We start from the raw sequence: 18,556 nt of genomic DNA on the forward strand, positions 1-18,556 counted from the left end.
CTCCCCTTTCTCTCCTGTTTCCAAATTTACTGCAATGTATTTCTTTTTTTTCCTTAATAATATTTTATTTTTTCCAGTTACATATAAAGATAGTTTTCAACATTTGTTTTTATAAGATTTTGAATTCCAAATTCTTCTTTCTTCCTCCCTTGTCTCCTCCCTCCCTAAGTCAGTAAGCAATCTGATATAGGTTATATATGTATAATCATGTTAAATGTATTTTCACATTAGTTATGTTGTGAAAGAAGAATCAGAACAAAAGGGAAAAACCTCAAGAAAGAAAGAAAATAAGACAAAAGAAAAAGTAAAGATACTCTGCATTCAGATTCCACAGTTCTTTTTCTGGATGTGGAGAGCATTTCCCATCATGAGCCCTTTGGAAATGTCTTGGATCATTGAATAGCTGAGAAAAGCCAAGTCTATCACGATTGATCATCACATAATGTTGCTGTTACTGTCTCTAGTGTTCTCCTGGTTCTGCTCACTTAACTCATCATCAGTCTTTCCAGATTTTTCTGAAATTTAGTGCAATGTATTTCTGTAGCCTAGCCTGTGTCTCTGTCCTTCCTTCCTAGGAGCAGTTCAGGTGAGAGTGAGGTTTGTGTCACCTCCCATCACCCCTTCCTCCTTTTTTGTATAGACTTCTATTTGTAGACCACCATTATGTGAGATAATTTTCCTTAACCTTCCTTCCCCCCCCAAAAAAATGTATTCCTCTTCCTCTCTTTATTTATTCTTCTTTTAAGATCATCAAACATAGTAAAAGTACTCCCAGGACCTCTCTCTAATTAGACTTCTATGACCCCTCATGTTAAGAGTTCTAAGGGGAAGCATGTATTATGTCCCCAAATTAGTATGTAAACTGTTTAGTTGTTTAGTCCATTATGATTGTTTTTATTTGTACTAACATTTTTATGTTTCTCTTGACACCTGTGTTTGCAATTAAAAGTTTCTACATCTCTGGTATTTTCATCAAGAATGCTTAGAAGTCATTTATTTTATTAAAAATCAAATTTTTCTCCGTAGGATTACACTCAGTTTTGCTGGATAAATTATTCTTGGTTTGTAAACCTATATCATTTGCATCCTGGAATATAATATTCTAAGCTCTGCATTATTTTATAGCGGTAGCTGCTAAATCATGTATGATCTTGACTGTGGCTCCTCGGCATTTGAATTCTTTCTTTCAAGCTGCTTGCAGTAATTTTTCTTTGACCTGGAAAATCTAGATTTAGGCTTTAGTGTTCCTGGGAGTTTTCATTTTGGAGTTTCTTTTAGACAGTCACAAATGGATTCTGGCTGTTCTGTGTTCCAAAAGAACTCACTTTTTGGAAAGGAAAAGCTTATCAATACCACAATTCTTTTCTATTATTCCATTTCACTGGCTTTGAGCCAATTTTATCCTCTGGCTGACTAGTTTTAAAAGTAAATGCATTGGGGGCAGCTATGTGGCACAGTGGATAGAGCACCGGCCCTGGATTCAGGAGGACCTGAGTTCAAATTCGGCCTCAGACACTTAACACTTACTAGCTGTGTGACCCTGGGCAAGTCACTTAACCCTAATTGCCTCACACACACACAAAAACAAAAACAAACCAAAAAAATGTAAATGCATTGGAACTTTGGAGCTTTGGTTTTGAGTGGCAATGGAGTCACAGAGTACTTTGAACCTGGGTAACTTGCTAGAGGGGTTCCACATTTGGCTTGAAGTGCTGCATTCCTCCAGGTGCTATATCCCAAAGGAATCAAAGGAAAAAACCAGGCAATTATTTTGACAATCTTCATAATATTACACTGGAACTAAACAAGCAAAAAATATTATTTAGGTATATCAATGAGCTTATGCAATGTGTTCAGGAAACTAAGCTGAAATGAATAATATTTAATTCCCTCCAGTCTAGCCAAAAATGATTTCATCTGTTTGTATCAAAAAGTTTTATTATATGTATGTATGCTTCAGTATATGTTTCCCCGGGAAGATAGGCACTACACATATGCAAAATTCATATCTGGTAACACATTTCTTTATATTTTGGAGAACCACACATAAACTTTCCTCTAACAATGCCTTTTCTTGCCAAATCTCTCTTATCTAAGCAAAATTTGCAAAATTTGGAGATGACTCATTTTGACCCTTCCTGTTAGATTATACCACAAAGCAACAGCTAAGGGGCCAGACATGGCTCCTTTAAAAAAAAAAAAACAATACCATTCACCAGAAGGGAAAAAAAAAACAAAAACAAAGTTCCCAAAGATACTGAAAATATACTCTATGTTGATGAGAACCAGAGAGGGATGTGGCAAGGACGTCTAGATTCAGACTGAATCCTGCTCCCAACTACATACAAGCTACTGTCCTTTGGTAAGCAAACAGATTCACCATTTTGGGTCTTTCTATTTCCTTATGTCTGTCTTTCAATCTCCATCTCTCTTTCCCTTTGTCTCCTTGATTCTGATCACCACCAATCATCTTCTTCCATGAACTCCTGCCCATCTCTTTTTTTTCTTAATCAGTTTATCCTGGAACTCTGTATCTTTCTTATATTTATGCCTCTCTCCAGCAAGACAATTTCTCTTTCATGTTCAAGTTTTCATTGCTGCTCTCTTATTCCAACTCCTTAATAGTCTACGATTTTCCTTTAAACATTTCCCCTTTCTTATTAGATCTCCTTTTTTATCTTTTGTTCTTTTCCCCATTGCCTCTTTCCTCTCTCATTCAACTGATGCATACCTTACACTATTTTTCTCTCATCACTGCTTCCAGACAATGGAGAAATTGGATTTTAGGTTTTTATTCATTTTTAAGCTACAAGGTTAAAAATAAAATTTAAATGTTCAAAATTACTAAATTCTTCAAAGGGTCTTTACCATAAAAGCAATTTCTAACCACTTCTCTCTACCCACCAAAGTAAAATATAGATATGTACAAATAAATTGGGTATGATGTTTAAAGACTTGTCCTTTTAATCCTAACCCATAAAAACATTTTCTTTTCTGGAAGGAAGATATACATTACTTTAGACACTTTGTATTCCATATCACTCAGTCTTCTGAGTTACTTACTATCTTGCTTCTTCTCCAATCCTTATTGTTTCATTTTGACTAAAGTCAATTAGTTGCTTTCCCTTCTTTTCCTTTCTAACCCCTACCATTTACAAAATTCTAAATTTAACAAACATCAATTAAAATGTGCACTAGCACATACACAGTACAATAGAAAGAGAGCCTACAAATCTCTATTATGTATCCCTTGCTTTTCTTTAAAAGTATATAATAAATTAAACATGTTACTTTCAAAACTGTTCTGCTTATCTGTGATTCCTGCTGGCCTTCCTAGACAAGTCACTTAATGTCTCTCCATACCTGAAACAAAAATTTTAATAGCTGAGGCACTGAAGGAATTAATATGCCCTTCACTGGTAGGGTTCATAGTTTCTTTTTTAGTTCTCTGGGCTCCTAGGGCTATGGTCTCTCATCTATAAAATAAGGAAAAGTCAAACTAGATGTCTCCCGAGATCTCTTCCAGTTTTTAAAGCCTAAAATCCTTTCTGCTCTTAACGTTTCTAATCTACTCTTTCTTTAACTCTTTGTTGGACAATGAGTACATGTATTTTCGGGTGGAAGAAATATTGGTGAGATTCAGAGCTGAGTTAGCAGAACAATGAGACAGAATTAAAGAATCATTGAACTTCAGAGTTGGAAAGGACCTTTCTTTAAGCCACTCATAGGATCATAGCTTTTGAGTGAAAGGGACCGTTCATGTTTCTTTGACCATAAATTTCTTGACTCAGTAACCCATTTGGTTTACTAATGGTCAAACGCCCCGGTGTCAACATTTGCCAACACAGCAGAAATGTTTTCAATTTACAAAAATATCTTTGGGACATCTAAAAAAAGGGAAAATGTTGACGGACTAGATTAAAATAAGGAACTAGAAAAAAAAGAGAAGGAGCAACGGGAAACTTGGTGAGGCAGCACTAAGGCTATGAAAATGAGCTTATGTTGTAACTAAAGGAGCTTAGGGTAGCCAAAAGGAAAAAGGGGTTTCTAACTTAAAAAAAATTTTTTTGAAGCATTTGTTCAACAAATGTTTATTGAGAACTACCACATGCCAGAACTATGGAAATACAAAGATGAATGGCATAGTCATTACCCCAAAAGGACTTAAAATCAAGAAGGGATGAGGAGGAAGCTACACAAGTAATTATAATACTAAGCAATATGTGACTGGCGCCAAAGAGGCGGTATGATATAGGGGAAAGAATGCTAGTTTGGGGATCCAAGGGTTTGGAATCAAATCCCAACTCTGCTCTTTACTGCCTGCAAACCTTGAGAAAGTCATTTTAGGCCTCAGAAAACAAAAGAGGTTAGCTAGTTGATCATGAAGGTCCTTTTCACTTAAAATCTATTATCCTATGAGCGGCATAAAGAAATAAAGGAGTTTGAAGTAGGGAACAATCACTTCTAGGTGAAGGATAGCTCCATGGAGGAGTTAGCATTTGATGCATGACTTGGAAAATGAGTAATAATCATAATAACTGGTTTTTCTTTAAGGTCTTCAAAATACTTTGCACATAATATTTCATTGGTTCCTCATGATAATTCTGTGGGATAATTTGTATACTATTGTCCCTGTTCTGCAGATGGAACAAGATTCAGAGAGATTGACTGACTTGGCCAAAGTTACACAGCTATTAAGTGGGAAAGTCAGGTCTCAAACCTAGTCCTTCTGATTAAATGTTCCCTGACCCATTTCCACTTAACTACAACTGCCTCCTTCAAATAAGAATAAGGGAGAGAGGGGCAGCTAGGTAGCTCAGTGGATAGAGCACCGGCCCTGAAGTCAGGAGGACCTGAGTTCAAATCCGGCCTCAGACACTTAACACTTACTAGCTGTGTGACCCTAGGCAAGTCACTTAACCCCAATTGCCTCACTCACACACACACACACAAAAAGAATAAGGGAGAGAGCTAGAAAGCTACAAATATATACAAGTAGAGATATAGTTATAGATGTAAATATAGGTATAGGCAGATACAGCTATCTACAGATAGAGGTATATAGAGATATATAGTACATTAAAATATAGATATAGATGGATAGAGGCATAGATATAGATATATACATAAGTATATGTATAATTCTTATTTTATTCTAGAGGCAACAGAAGGGAGGCATTGAAAATTTTCTGATCAGGGAAGGTTTATACATGGGTATAAGTTCGTATATAGATATATAGATATACACAATGAATAATGATTCATCTAATGTGTCCAGATAATATAGAAAGTCTAGAAAGGCAATTTGTAGTCAGATTGTGGTGTCTTAAATGCCAAAGGAGCTTGAACTTTATCTGGCAGGCAATGAAGAGTTACAAAGTTTTTTTGAGTGATCAAAAGCACTGTGGGAAGACCAATCTGGCATTAGTGTTCAGGGTAGTTAATAGACAAAGGTGTGCTGGAGCCAGCTCCAACTATCTTGTTAAACCTGATTGTTAAATTTTCTGTGTAAGTATTTATACCTCAGAAGCAGGCAAATGTTACAAATCTGGACTTTGTTGTTTTGCTGATTGTATAGACTTTAGAAGGGAATGGAGAAAATGTTAATATTGCAGATTAAATTTAGTGTATTGTTTGCCCTTTTTTTCAGACAGATGATTGTTAAACATTCACCAGTATACCTCTGTTTATAGGGGAGGGAAGCAATACTCAGAGAATAGTTGTAAGGCTATTCAGATGGTCCAGATATTAAGTAATGGTGACCATGGCTTGCGCTAGGGTGGTAGTCGGAAAGAAATATGGCAAATGAAAATTTGCAGGACTTGGAGAGTGATTGGATATGTGCTGTTGAAGAAGAAAGAAAAAAGTCATCAAAGTTATTTCAAAGTCTAAACATCTGATTGATTAGAAGAATGGTAGTAATGCTAAGAGAAAAAGGAAGCCCAGCAGTATGAATTTATTTGAGATAGAATATAAGTTTGTTTAAGATATGTTGAGGTGCTTTCAAGATACAGAAGTGGCAATATTCAGTAAGTAAGTATAAAGGCAAGACAGAACCTTGATTTAGAGGTCAAGGCTAAAGATATTCACTAATCAACTGCATAATGTTGTTGAATATATGGGATCACCATAAATCATGGAGGGATAGCATATAGAAAGAGAAGAGAACAGGCTGAAAGTAAAACCTTGGAGAATGTCTCAACAACAGAGTAAGGGAAGAACCAAGACATTCCAAGGTAACAGAAGCCAAATGTTTGGGTTTAGAGAAGGATAGGATGGACAACGGTGTCACATTCTGCTAAAAGAACAAATATTGAGGGGGAAACCATTGGATTTGTTGACTAGGCGTCATTGGTAACCTGTGAGAGAGCCATTTCAGTCCAGTAGTGGGGAAGAAGCCAAATTTCAAGGGGTTAAAACATGAATGGCTGATGAACAAGCAGATGTCAGGAGGATAGAGTACTCTTGAAAAATCTGATGTTTTAAAGAAAGAGATAGGACTTGAAATGGTAGCAACATGAAGAAAAGTGTTCTTATACAATGGGCCTTGGAGAATGCTTATAGAGAGTGGAGAAAGAATACAATGAAGAAAAATTGAAGGCTCAGGAGAGAGGGGGCTTTCTAAAGAAGATTACTGCATTTCAATTGATGGAGATTTTTTTAAGTAATTAAAAATATTGAGAGATTATTTAAGTGCTATTCTACAGAGGGACAAAATGACCATTTGAGATCCAGTCAGGTCACTAGTTCTATTTGTGGTGAGATGAGAATAATTCACCAAACAATTAAGCTCAACAAGTACTGATTAATTGACGACTATGGGCAAGGCACTGCACTAGATTGTAGGAGTACAAAGTTGGAAACAAAATGGCCCTTGTTCTCAGGGAACTTTCAATGGGATTAAGGAAGAAGTTGAATTTGCAGGGGAGGTAGGAAGGAAGACTCTGATATGGCATATGTGTAAATATGATAAAAGACAGGGAGTGGTAGAGGTGGCAGAGAAAAGATCCAATATGAAGAGTAAGAGAGCATTTTCAACTAAAGGAGTCAGAGAAGGCTATCCTAAGGAGATAACATCTGAGCTGAACCTTTGAGGTCCATGAGAATTATGAGAAGCATAGGTGAGGTGGGGGTCCATTCCAGGCATGGGAGTTGGTCAATACAAATACACACACAGTCATGGGGCAGCTAGTTGGCGCAGTGAATAGAGCATCAGTCCTGGAGTCAGGAGTACCTGCGTTCAAATCCGGCCTCAGGCACTTGATGCTTACTAGCTGTGTGACCCTGGGCAAGTCACTTAACCCCAGTCGCCTCACCAAAAAACAAACAAAAAACAAATACACAGTCACAGGTAGTGGCATGTTGAGTTCAGAAAATAACTAATAGTCTAAGGTGGCTGTAATGTCAAATGAATGAATCAAATAACATAAAAGAAGTCTGTAAATTTAGGTTGAAACCACACTGGAGAACATCTTGACTGCTGGGCCAAGTAATTATTTTATTCTAGAAGTAATAGGGAGGCACTGAAGATTTTCTGAGCAGGGAATAACATGGTCAGCTCTGTGATTAGATTATTTTGGCAATATGTATGAAGGGGTAGAAAGGGGGGAAGCTAGAATTGAAGAGATTGGTTAGCAATAAGGCTATTGTGGTAGTCTAAGTGAGATTCCATTGCCACATATATAGTGTTTTGTTGTTGTTGTTCCATCTTGTCTGACACTTTGTGGCCCTGTGGATCATGCCGTGCATGGGGTTTTCTTTTCAAAGATACTGCAGTAGTTTGTAATTTTCTTCTCCAGTGGATTAAGGCAAATAGAGGTTAAGTGACTTACCCAGGATCACACAGTTAGTGCGTGTCTGAGGCTGAATTTTAACTCAAGGCTTCCTGACTCCAGCCCCAGGTCTCCGTTCACTGCCCCCCAACTAGGTAAGTTTTTAACATATGCTTATTGAATTGAATCAAAGTAAGAGGTGATGAGTACCTGATCTACTGTGGTGGCATTGTGAGTGAAGAGGAGGGATACATGTAAGAGATGTCATGGAGGTAGAATACATTGATTGCTACATAAGGCATTTTTAAAAAGGCAAAATAAATTAATAATAAAATAAATCCATACGGTTATGTTACACCTCACCCATAGGGGACATTCTACCTCCTGTCTTTATGCCTTTGTACAAGTGATCCCCCATGCCTGGAAGGTTCTCTCTCCTCATCTCCGTGTCTTAGAACCCCTTGCTCTTATCAAGGCCTAGTTCAATCATAGTTTACCTTGTATAAGAGGCTTTTCCTGATTTGCTCAATTAGTATTTCCCATCCACTCCCAACCCTGGAAATTACGTTGGTTTTCTATATATGTTGTTTCTTCCCAAGAGATGTAAGTTCCTTGAGGGCAGGTAGTTTTTGTTTTCTTTTTTTATTCCTAGCTCCCAGTACAATGCCTAGCCCATAAGAAGCACTTAAATGCTTGGTGGATTGAAGTGAATTGAATGTCCAGCAGACATTTGGAGATATATGACTATAGTTCAGGAGATTAAATCCACCAGTTCAATACAGTCCAAGAAATATTTGTCCCAACTAAGTGCAAGGCACTAAGGATACTTACTACCCCCGAGGAATTTACTTTCTACTCATGCACACATGTAGATAAATATGAAGCACATACTGTAGTGTGCAAATCAACTGGGACAAAGTAAAATAATTAAATGTATTGACTTGTAAAATAAACCTTTTAAAGTTTTATCTCTTTTTTTTTTTAATTTTTTATTTAGGCAATGAGGGTTGAGTGACTTGCCCAAGGCCACACAGCTAGTAAGTGTCAAGTATCTGAGACCGGATTTGAACTCAGGTCCTCCTGACTCCAGGGCTGGTGCTCTATCCACTGCACCACCTAGCTGCCCCAAAGTTTTATCTCTTTAAAAACATAATACGCAATATGGCCTCCCTTTGCTGTAGTTACTTCTGTTATACAGTTTGACAGTGATAAGATTTTGACACATATCTATTAAATCTTTATCATAAAATAACACATCAGATTATAGATTAAGTATAACTTTGGTTAACAGTCCACTTTTCCAAATCTAGCCTTTATTATAACCTATAGGTTTTCTTTTTCTTTTTTATTCTTCACTTAACAAACACACACAAAAGGAACAAAATACAAAATAGGATAGAAAAATAGAGTATATAGAAAACTGTGAATATCTATTGCAGTTTGCTTCTTTTTTTAAAAAAGTATATAACAAATTAAAAATTTTACTTTCTCAATAGATTTTATTGATATATTTTGTTTACATTGCCTAAATTTCCCATTTTCCTTATATAGCTATACTTTCTGCATCCTAGAGAACCATCTCTTATAACAAAGAATCTTTTAAAAAAGAAAGAAAGAGGGGAAGCTAGGTGGTGCAGTGGATAGAGCACCGGCCCTAGAGTCAGGAGTGCCTGAGTTCAAATCCGGCCTCAGACACTTAACACTTACTAGCTGTGTGATCCTGGGCAAGTCACTTAACCCCAATTGCCTCACCAAAAAAAACGAAAGAAAGAAAAGAAAAAGAACAAAACTTATTAATCATTGAAATATTTGATACTAGAGAGTGGGCCAAAAGTCATGAAGGGGTTTCAATATTCAACAAATCCTTTATTTTTTTAAATTTATAATACCAAAGCATCATGTACAGTATATATAGGAAATGAATTTATATAATGTGTGAAAAATCAAGTCTCATAAAATGGCAAAAATAAAGAAAAAATAATTTTCAAAAAGTTATTAAAACATCACAAATTTTGGCCCACCCTGTATATTAAACAGTCCACACTTGTGAACTTTTTCCCACCCCTGCAAAAGAATAAAGGATACTATCTTCTTGTATCTTGTCTTTGTGGTCAAGTATATTCTTTATAATTTTACAACATCTATCTTATTGTTTTTGTTTTTTGTGGGGGTTTCGTTGTTTCATGGTTGTCATTTATAATATTGTAGTTACTGTGTATATTGGTTTTGGGCTATGCTTGCTTAACTTTGAATCAGTTCATGTAAGTCTTTTTATGCTTCTCTACCCCAATAATATTTAATTTCTTTCTTTCTTTTTTTTTTTTTGCTGGGCAATGAGGGTTAAGTGACTTGCCCAAGGTCACACAGCTAGTAAGTGTCAAGTGTCTGAAGCAAGATTTGAACTCAGGTCCTCCTGAATCCAAGGCTGGTGCTCTATCCACTGCACCACCTAGCTGCCCCCAATAATATTCCATTTCATTCATGTACCACAATTTGTTTAACCATTTCCAATCAATAACCAACAAATGTCAACATTTTACTTTCTTTTTTTTTCTTTCTTTTTTTTTTTAGTGAGGCAATTGGGGTTAAGTGACTTGCCCAGGGTCACACAGCTAGTAAGTGTTAAGTGTCTGAGGCCGGATTTGAACTCAGGTACTCCTGACTCCAGGGCTGGTGCTCTATCCACTGCACCACCTAGCTGCCCCAACATTTTACTTTCAAAGCTGTCTGCTTACTTTTTTTCTTCTGAACATCTTTCTGTAGTGTATTTTCTTTTACACACTTCAAGGATCCTCTTTTCTTTTGACAACACTATAATTAGGCTCCTTCTTCCCACCACCAATTACCCATCCCCAATTAAAAAAGAAAAAAGAGAAACAAGTTCTTGCAACAAATAGTATAGTCAATCAAAACAAATCACACATTGGTCATATCAAAAAATGCGTGTCTCTTTCTATACCTTGAATCTATCATCCTTCTGTCAGGAGACACGGTAGTTTGCTTCTTGATCAGTTCTCTGGAATTGCAGTAGCTCACAGGTTTTGTGTGGGATTTAAGTCAAATGGGTTTTCAGGCCAATGAAACACAGTTAACTCCACCTCTTAGATAAATTTCTTAATTTTTCATGATGTAAGGATGTTTGTGCTGCAGTATTCTGTCAAAAATGATTCTGTTTCAGGGGCAGCTAGATGGCGCAGTGGATAGAGCACCGGCCCTGGATTCAGCAGTACCTGAGTTCAAATCCGGCCTCAGACACTTAACACTTACTAGCTGTGTGACCCTGGGCAAATCACTTAACCCCAATTGCCTCACCAAAAAAAAAATGATTCTGTTTCTCAGGATATCAGTATATTTATCAGAGTTCATCATTCCTTCAATGGAGATAGGACATCGAAGCCCAGTGAAAATTTTGAAATTTCCAAGATACTCAGATCTTACAGCTCAACTAGACTAATTGCACCCATGCTTTTGGAATAATCTTAAATGAAATTTAAGTTTAAGTTTAAGTTTAAACTCATTAAGAAATGAGTTTCATTAGTAAAAATTAACTTTATCCAATTGTCAATAATCCAGTATTTGTATTGTCTTCTCCAAAACAAGATTTATTTTCTTCATAGTGATTGTTAGCAGCTTTGTACACTTCTTTGTACAATTCTTACAACTTCAATAAACCTATACCATACTATAGAGGAATCAGTAACAGTCCCTCTGGATACCAACTATATCTGAAGGCCTTTGCTTATTTTCTGAGGAATAAATAGACTATTTCTACAGCAATTGTTGAACAATTAATGTGTGTTAAGTGTCTAAGGCCGGATCCGAATTCAGGCACTCCTGACTCCAGGGCCGGTGCTCTATCCACTGCACCACATAGCTGCCCCAATGGCATTATTTTTAATGTTTAACCCCACTGTCTTTTGAGCTTCAAATAAGTTATTCCTTTAACACTGTGGGTTTGAATGATTCTTGAAACACTTGAGTTTTGTACACCAATAGCCACTGCAATCCCCCTAACAGTCAGTGAAGTGTGCTCTTTATGAACTATAACTTTTGTTTGTTTCCTATGAGTAACATCTCCTCTTTAAATTATGGAATTAAAACAAAACAAAACAAAAAACCAATAAAACACTATGGCACAAAATCCCTTACTCAACTGACAGGAAACTTACTAGGTAAGGAAAGCAGCTCAAACCAATTTCATCTGGTCAAGATCAGACATTTTGAGCCAGCCTATTGTCAGTAGAAGCATGTGCACAAGACCATTGCTGACACAAAATTAAACCACATCAAAATTACTTATTCCATTCTTCTGCTAAGGCACATTTTGTATACCTTAATAAAAGCTACTTGGTCATTGTTGAAATCTTCATTTATAATGAAATTTTAAGATCATTCTTTGTATTATAATAAAGAGATGATTTTAAGATTTAAGTTTCCTAAGAGTATGAGTTGCTCCCTTTTCATAAAATAAAAATTGCCCTTCTTCTCTCTACTCCCAAAATTGCTTATCCCAAGTACTTTGCACTCTGCTGTACAACATAATTTGAGGAGGAAGAGGGTGTTAGTAACTGGAGAATCAAGAAACACCTCACTAGGAGATGATACTTGAGTTGTTCTTTGAAGATCAGTAGGGATTCCAAGAGGCAGAAGTAAGAAAGAAAAGCCTTCAAGACAAGGGGAATTTGTGTAAAGGCACAAAGTAAAGAGATGAAATATCAAGCATGGTGAATTTGTATTTTCACTAAGGTAATGAAGAGTCACTGAGAAATTTTGAGTAAAAGGGCAACAGGGTCAAATTTGGTTTTTGAAAACATCAGTTTTGTAGCTATATAAGGGAAGAGGTGATGAGAATCTGGACTAAGATGGTTGTTGTGGTGGAAGGAGAGAGAAGGGAATGGTTGAGAGCAATGTTAAAGATATAGAATAGGGGCAGCTAAGTGGCACAGTGGATAGAGCACCAGCCTTGGATTCAGGAGGACCTGAGTTCAAATCTGGCCTCAGATACTTTACACACTTACTAGCTGTGTGACCCTGGGCAAGTCACTTGACCCCAATTGCCTCACAAAAAAAATGTAGAATACATAAAACTTGGCAACTGATAAAATATAAGTACTGGAGAAAGGGAAGAGTCAAGGATAACTTCAAATTTATCGAGAAAAAACAGTCATTCTGTCCACAGAAATGTAGGGGGAATAGGTTTGGGGGAAAATATAATGAATTCCATTTTGAACATATTGAGTTTGAAACGCCTTTGAGACATCCACTTAGAAATGTCTAGCAGGCAATTGATAATACAGGAATGAAATTCAGGAGCAAGATTGGGATTGGACATGTAGATATTCAGAGTCAACTCCATAGAAGAGAGCATTGAACTCATGAAGGCTGATAAAATGACCAAAGGAGACCACGTAGCTAGAAAGAAAGAGAAAGGGAACCAAAATAGAGCCTTGAAGGACCTCCACACTTAGTGAGGTAGAAGATGATGACAATATAGCGAAAGAAACTAAGGAACAGTTAGACAAGTAGAATGAGAATCAAAAGAGCAGTGTCATAGAAGCTAAAGTAGGAAAACATGTACTGGAGAAGTTAGTGGTGAATTGGGAAGTGAGAATTAAGGAAATGGGGGCAGCTAGGTGACGCAGTGGATAGAGCATTGGCCCTGAATTCAAGAGGACCTGAGTTCAAATCCAGCCTCAGACACTTGACACTAGCTGTGTGACCCTGGGCAAGTCACTTAACCCCAATTGCTTTACCAAAAAGAAAAAATTAAAAAAAGAGAATTAAGGAAATGGGATCAATGTGTATAGACAATGCTTTCTTAGGAGTTTAGATGTGAAAGGGAAAAGAGAACTAGAATGACAGTTTAAGAGATTGGCAGGGTCAACTGAAGATTTTTTTAAGGAAGGAAGAGTTATAAAGCAGGGAAAGAGCCAGTAGTCAAGTACAGATTGAAGATGAGAAAAAAAGAGAAAATGATCAAAGGTGAAATCTTCCAACAGAAAAAGGGAAGGATAAAACTAAGGCCAAAAGTCTTTCACTTAGCAAGGAACAGGTTTCATTAGAGCCTCGAGTCAAGGAGAGGAGAATGGAGAATGATGAAGAAGCATTTTGAGGTGTGGTTTTCAGTTAAGTAGGAATTGAAGTCTTTTGCTAAGAGGGAGTCGAGAGGAAGTAGTATAGGAAATCTAAAAAGAAAGAAGCTTTACAGTAGCTGGTGTGGGGAGTATAATAGTCCATTGGGAAAGAATAAAAGGATCATCATGTTGCAGAGAGGGTCCAGTTGCAATTAGATGACAAATTTATAGTGAACCCCATTTATTCTCCAGGAAGACTCAGTAGCATATATATAGGGATTGAAAAGATGGATGGTTGGAGTTTGGAAAATTGTGTATGGTTGAAGTAGTCAACATCTGAATCAAGGCTATAAAAAGAAGAAAAAGAAACTACAGATGGATAAATGGATTGAATGGAAGAACAAAGAAGGTTGGATAGATTTGAGGTCATGGTGATGAATAGGCAGTGATGGAAGAATAAGAGAATGTGATCAGAAAAATTTGAGAGTTCTTGATTAAGAAGGTAGAAAAATTTGGGATAATGATCTATCATTAGCCTAATGATGTCAAGAGATGACTTTCCTTGGACATAGCTGAACTGGAGTGAAACTAGAAGTCATGAAACTTTAGGAGATTTGCATACTAGGCAATAGGGATTGGATTGAGAGGAAGACTGAAAGATGGGGAATTAAGGCTAGATATATAAATTTGGGAGTGAAAACTGAAACTCTAGGAGCAGATGAGATCAACAAGAGAAGTGTGGAGAAAAGATAGTCCAGGACAGATAGTCTTGAGACCCATCAATGGTTTGTAAAGTCTGTACAAAGGCAAGAAGTTTGTGAGGAGGTATGACTAAAATTTGCATTTCCTGTGCTTCCTTTGCAGAATCTGCAGAATGCCTCCAACTCTAACCAATACCAGTTCATCTGATTTGATTTCCCAGCCCTTGAGGGAACCCCAGGTGATAATTTCCCTAGCCATCTTCAGTCTCACTTTTTTGTTGGGACTGCCAGGCAATGGATTGGTACTCTGGGTGACTGGACTGAAGATGAAGCGTACAGTAAATTCAATATGGTTCCTCCATCTCACTATGGCTGACCTCCTCTGCTGCCTCTCTGTACCCTTCTCCCTTATTCACATGGTCCACCAAGGGCATTGGCCCTATGGCTGGCTCTTATGCAAGATCATTCCTTCCATCATTGTCCTCAACATGTTTGCCAGCGTCTTCCTACTTACGGCCATCAGTCTTGACCGTTGTGCCGTAGTGCTCCAACCAATATGGTGCCAGAATCATCGCACTGTGAGGATGGCCTTCACCTCTTGTGCAGGCATCTGGGTCCTGGCTTTTGCAATGTGCATGCCTGTGTTTTTGTACCGGGAAACCTTTACTGAGAACAACTGTACTGTGTGTATCTATAAGTTTGAGGAGCACAACTCACTAGATGATATGTACTTTAACCTAAGCTTTGAAGAAGAAAGCTTACTTGAGAATTTCGCTACATCTGAGTTGACTGGGACAATGGAAGATATCTTACATCCTTCACTTTCCAGAGCAGATACTTATGCCTGGCCTACCACAACTGATAAACCTAGAACTTCTAATGTTTTCTTCTATACTAAGGCCACTGGAGGTCATTCTGGAGGTGCACTCACTGTAGATTCAATTAACTTATACAGTCATCACCCCTATTCTGATTTATCAGAACAGCCTGAGGAATTTCCTCATGCTGAATCACCTAGGATTCCCATTGTTTTACCTGAGTTTACCAGTAATGATTCCAGTACTGATATACTGAGAAACTCTGATATTCTACCCAGGGCTTCTAGCAATCCTTTAGATATAGCTAAAGTGACAGAAAGTTCCTGGGATGATATTTATGGAGATGATTTCTATGAGAACCAACTGCCAAAAACCTTGGTGGTAATCACAATCACAAGATTGGCGATAGGTTTCCTTCTGCCCTTCATCATTATGGTGATCTGTTACACCCTCATCATTTTTCGTTTGAGCAGAAGTCACTTTGCTAAAACTAGGAGCAAAACCCTGAGAGTGGCTATAGTGATAGTAGTCACCTTTTTTGTCTGCTGGACTCCCTATCACGTTATTGGGGTCCTATCACTGTTTGCATCTCCATATACTCCATTTTGGAAGGCAGTGATGGCACTGGACAATCTCTCCATTGCACTGGCATCTGCCAATAGCTGCCTTAATCCCCTGCTCTATGCCTTCATGGGGAAAGATTTTAGGCAAAAAGCACAACAGTCCATTCAAGGCATTCTGGAAGCTGCCTTCAGTGAAGATGTCATTCAATCTTCTACTTGTCCTCAGAGCAAAACCTCAATGACTCAAGACATTGTCAGCACAGCTGTGTGAGAAGATGGAGTGGTGACACCACACAGCCCCAGTAAGGGTATGTCCTAGGCCATCTTCCAAGTGGAAGATGTCATGGTGTCTGGGAGATTTGGAATAGAAATGGATAGTTAGAGAGAACCATGAGAAATCATGCTGGGTCCTAGGAACGATATCCTAAGTCCCCAACCCATAGAGGTCGGTTTAGTTTTTAAATTTAATTGGTTCAGGGAAGTCGGGCTTTAGCTACTGAAGGAGCTTCCTCAATAAGTACTCAGGAACTTCCTGAGTACAAAAACATCCAGAACATGAGGGCCTGAAATGGTTCCTGTCTATAGACCAACAGCATTACTAACACAACAGAGCTATGCTCAGATGAGTCAAAGTTATACCCTGGATGAACATCCCTTCCCTGTTCTGAATTTCCTTCCCTGACTACAGCTTTCTGTACACTTCAAATGTCTTATCTCCTTCCAATTTTGAACCTGAGACACCAGACCAACCCGGTCAGACCTGATCTATAATAATCCCTATGTTCGAATAGGATTATATGGCATTGGACAAGTCATGTAAGCTCCCAGTTTCCTCATTTGTAAAAGGGTTGTCCCAGAAGATTTCACTTACAATTCTAAAATTCTGGTAGATGTGAGGCTTAAATTTACTTAATGCATAAGGCCAAGAGTGAAAGGTTTCTTGGCAAGAGATGGTGAAGGATAAGATCTATAGGCCAATTGAAATAGATAAAAATCTGATTTTTTAAATGTATTTTAATGTTTAACTACTTTTTCACTTTTACAAAAGCTTTTTTTATTTTTCAAAGATATAGCAAGAACAAAAGTACAAACATCCCTGCCCCAAAACTGTGGGGACACAGTCTCGCCACACCACTTCATTCCCAGGGCATAAACTTAGCACAGATTTTTTTTTTTTTAGCACACTTTCTACATAACATGAATCCTACCAAGTTCATATTCAAAGGAGGTATAACTGCCAGATGAGCCATGCTACTGCTCAGCTGGATCCAAAACGTCATTCTAGAAGGCTGGAAAGCTGGTCCGTCACTCTTTGCTCCTCCAGACATTGATGCTGGGCTGGCTGCAAGTCCTGGCCTAGATAAAAATTCCTAGTCTCCTGGAATCTGTAATATTTTGCCATTCTCAAGTCCTTCACTCTAAACTAAATTCTCTCCCTGCTACAATTTAACACCATTTATTCTACTCTAGTAAAAAATAAACAGTTGATGTATTCATGCCTTATATAAAAAGAATGTGAAAAAAAGAAATTTTGAAAGTCCTTGAAGATAAAAGGTGATGTATAGAATACAACTGGGACAGAACATAGCATATATGCCCTATGAGGGATTGTCCAGGGTTTAGCCAATTAGTAAACTGGAAAATATTTATTGAGTACCTATTGTGTATATAGAACACTGAGATATCTCCACATAAGATTCTTTTTAAATTATTTTATTTAATTAAAAATGTGTTATTGATTGTTTTGTTCATATTGAAATCCTTTCAACTTCCCACACCCATAATTCAATATTCCTTCATGTCAAAGAAAAACAATTGATATAGAGATTGTATCTGATAATATTCAGTCCATTGGACAGAATTCCACTGCCTTTCTATTTCAAGGGATCAAGAGGAGGGGGAGTTATATTTAACCATCAAATCTCCAGGATTTTCATTGTGTTTTCAACTACTCAAAATTCAACCTCCTTTTACAGGTTCTGCTTACTTTGATCTACATCAGTTTATACAGGATGTCTCAAATGTCTTAGTGTAGTTTTAAGCTGCTAAAGCTTAAGTATACTAAGTTTAAGTATTGTTTTTGCTGTTTGTCCTTTGTTTTTGAAGAGCACCAATGACATAATGGGGTGATGACTTGCCTGTGAATTGGATTTAAGTGAGGCAGAGTTATGCAAAGTCATCAGCCTCACTCTTTTTTCCAGAGTCATTGAAGTCCAGTGATAGAACAAAAGTCAAGATGACTGATGATGGTCCAGGATGCAGCAGATGACCTTGGCAACTTCAATGTCTGACCAAGCTCTAAGTGCTTCAGCCACCGTCATGGACATTGGAACAAATTGTTTTCATCTGCCCATTGTGCCTGGGGAAGTCTTCACATGCTTGTGGTAGGCATTCCCCTAACTTACGGACAGATTTGAGACCTGGTTACCCTTAACCTGGGTTAGCCTGTCTGCCAAGACAGTTTTACCAGGGTGTGGCCACGGTGCATGCCACAATTTCTTAAGGAGACTTTTGGGACAACTTGTATATATATATATATATATATATATATATATATATTTCTATTGTTTTCTGATTCAACCAACCAACAAGTATTTGTTAATTGCCTATGATGTGCCAAGTGCAGTG

At 37.5% G+C, this 18,556-nt stretch overlaps 1 protein-coding gene across 1 annotated transcript; it reads left to right on the forward strand.

Moving 5' to 3' along the window:
- The first annotated feature begins 14,720 nt into the window (after positions 1-14,720).
- C3AR1 (complement C3a receptor 1) lies at positions 14,721-18,171 on the forward strand. The gene is made up of 2 exons (XM_043968737.1): positions 14,721-16,236; positions 18,130-18,171. The coding sequence occupies exon 1, from the start codon at positions 14,721-14,723 to the stop codon at positions 16,197-16,199; it is 1,479 nt and encodes a 492-aa protein (XP_043824672.1). The 3' UTR covers positions 16,200-16,236; positions 18,130-18,171.
- The last annotated feature ends 385 nt before the right edge of the window (positions 18,172-18,556 follow it).

The sequence above is a fragment of the Dromiciops gliroides genome, chromosome 5, assembly GCF_019393635.1.
Source record: "Dromiciops gliroides isolate mDroGli1 chromosome 5, mDroGli1.pri, whole genome shotgun sequence".
In the NCBI taxonomy this organism is placed as follows: domain Eukaryota; kingdom Metazoa; phylum Chordata; class Mammalia; order Microbiotheria; family Microbiotheriidae; genus Dromiciops; species Dromiciops gliroides.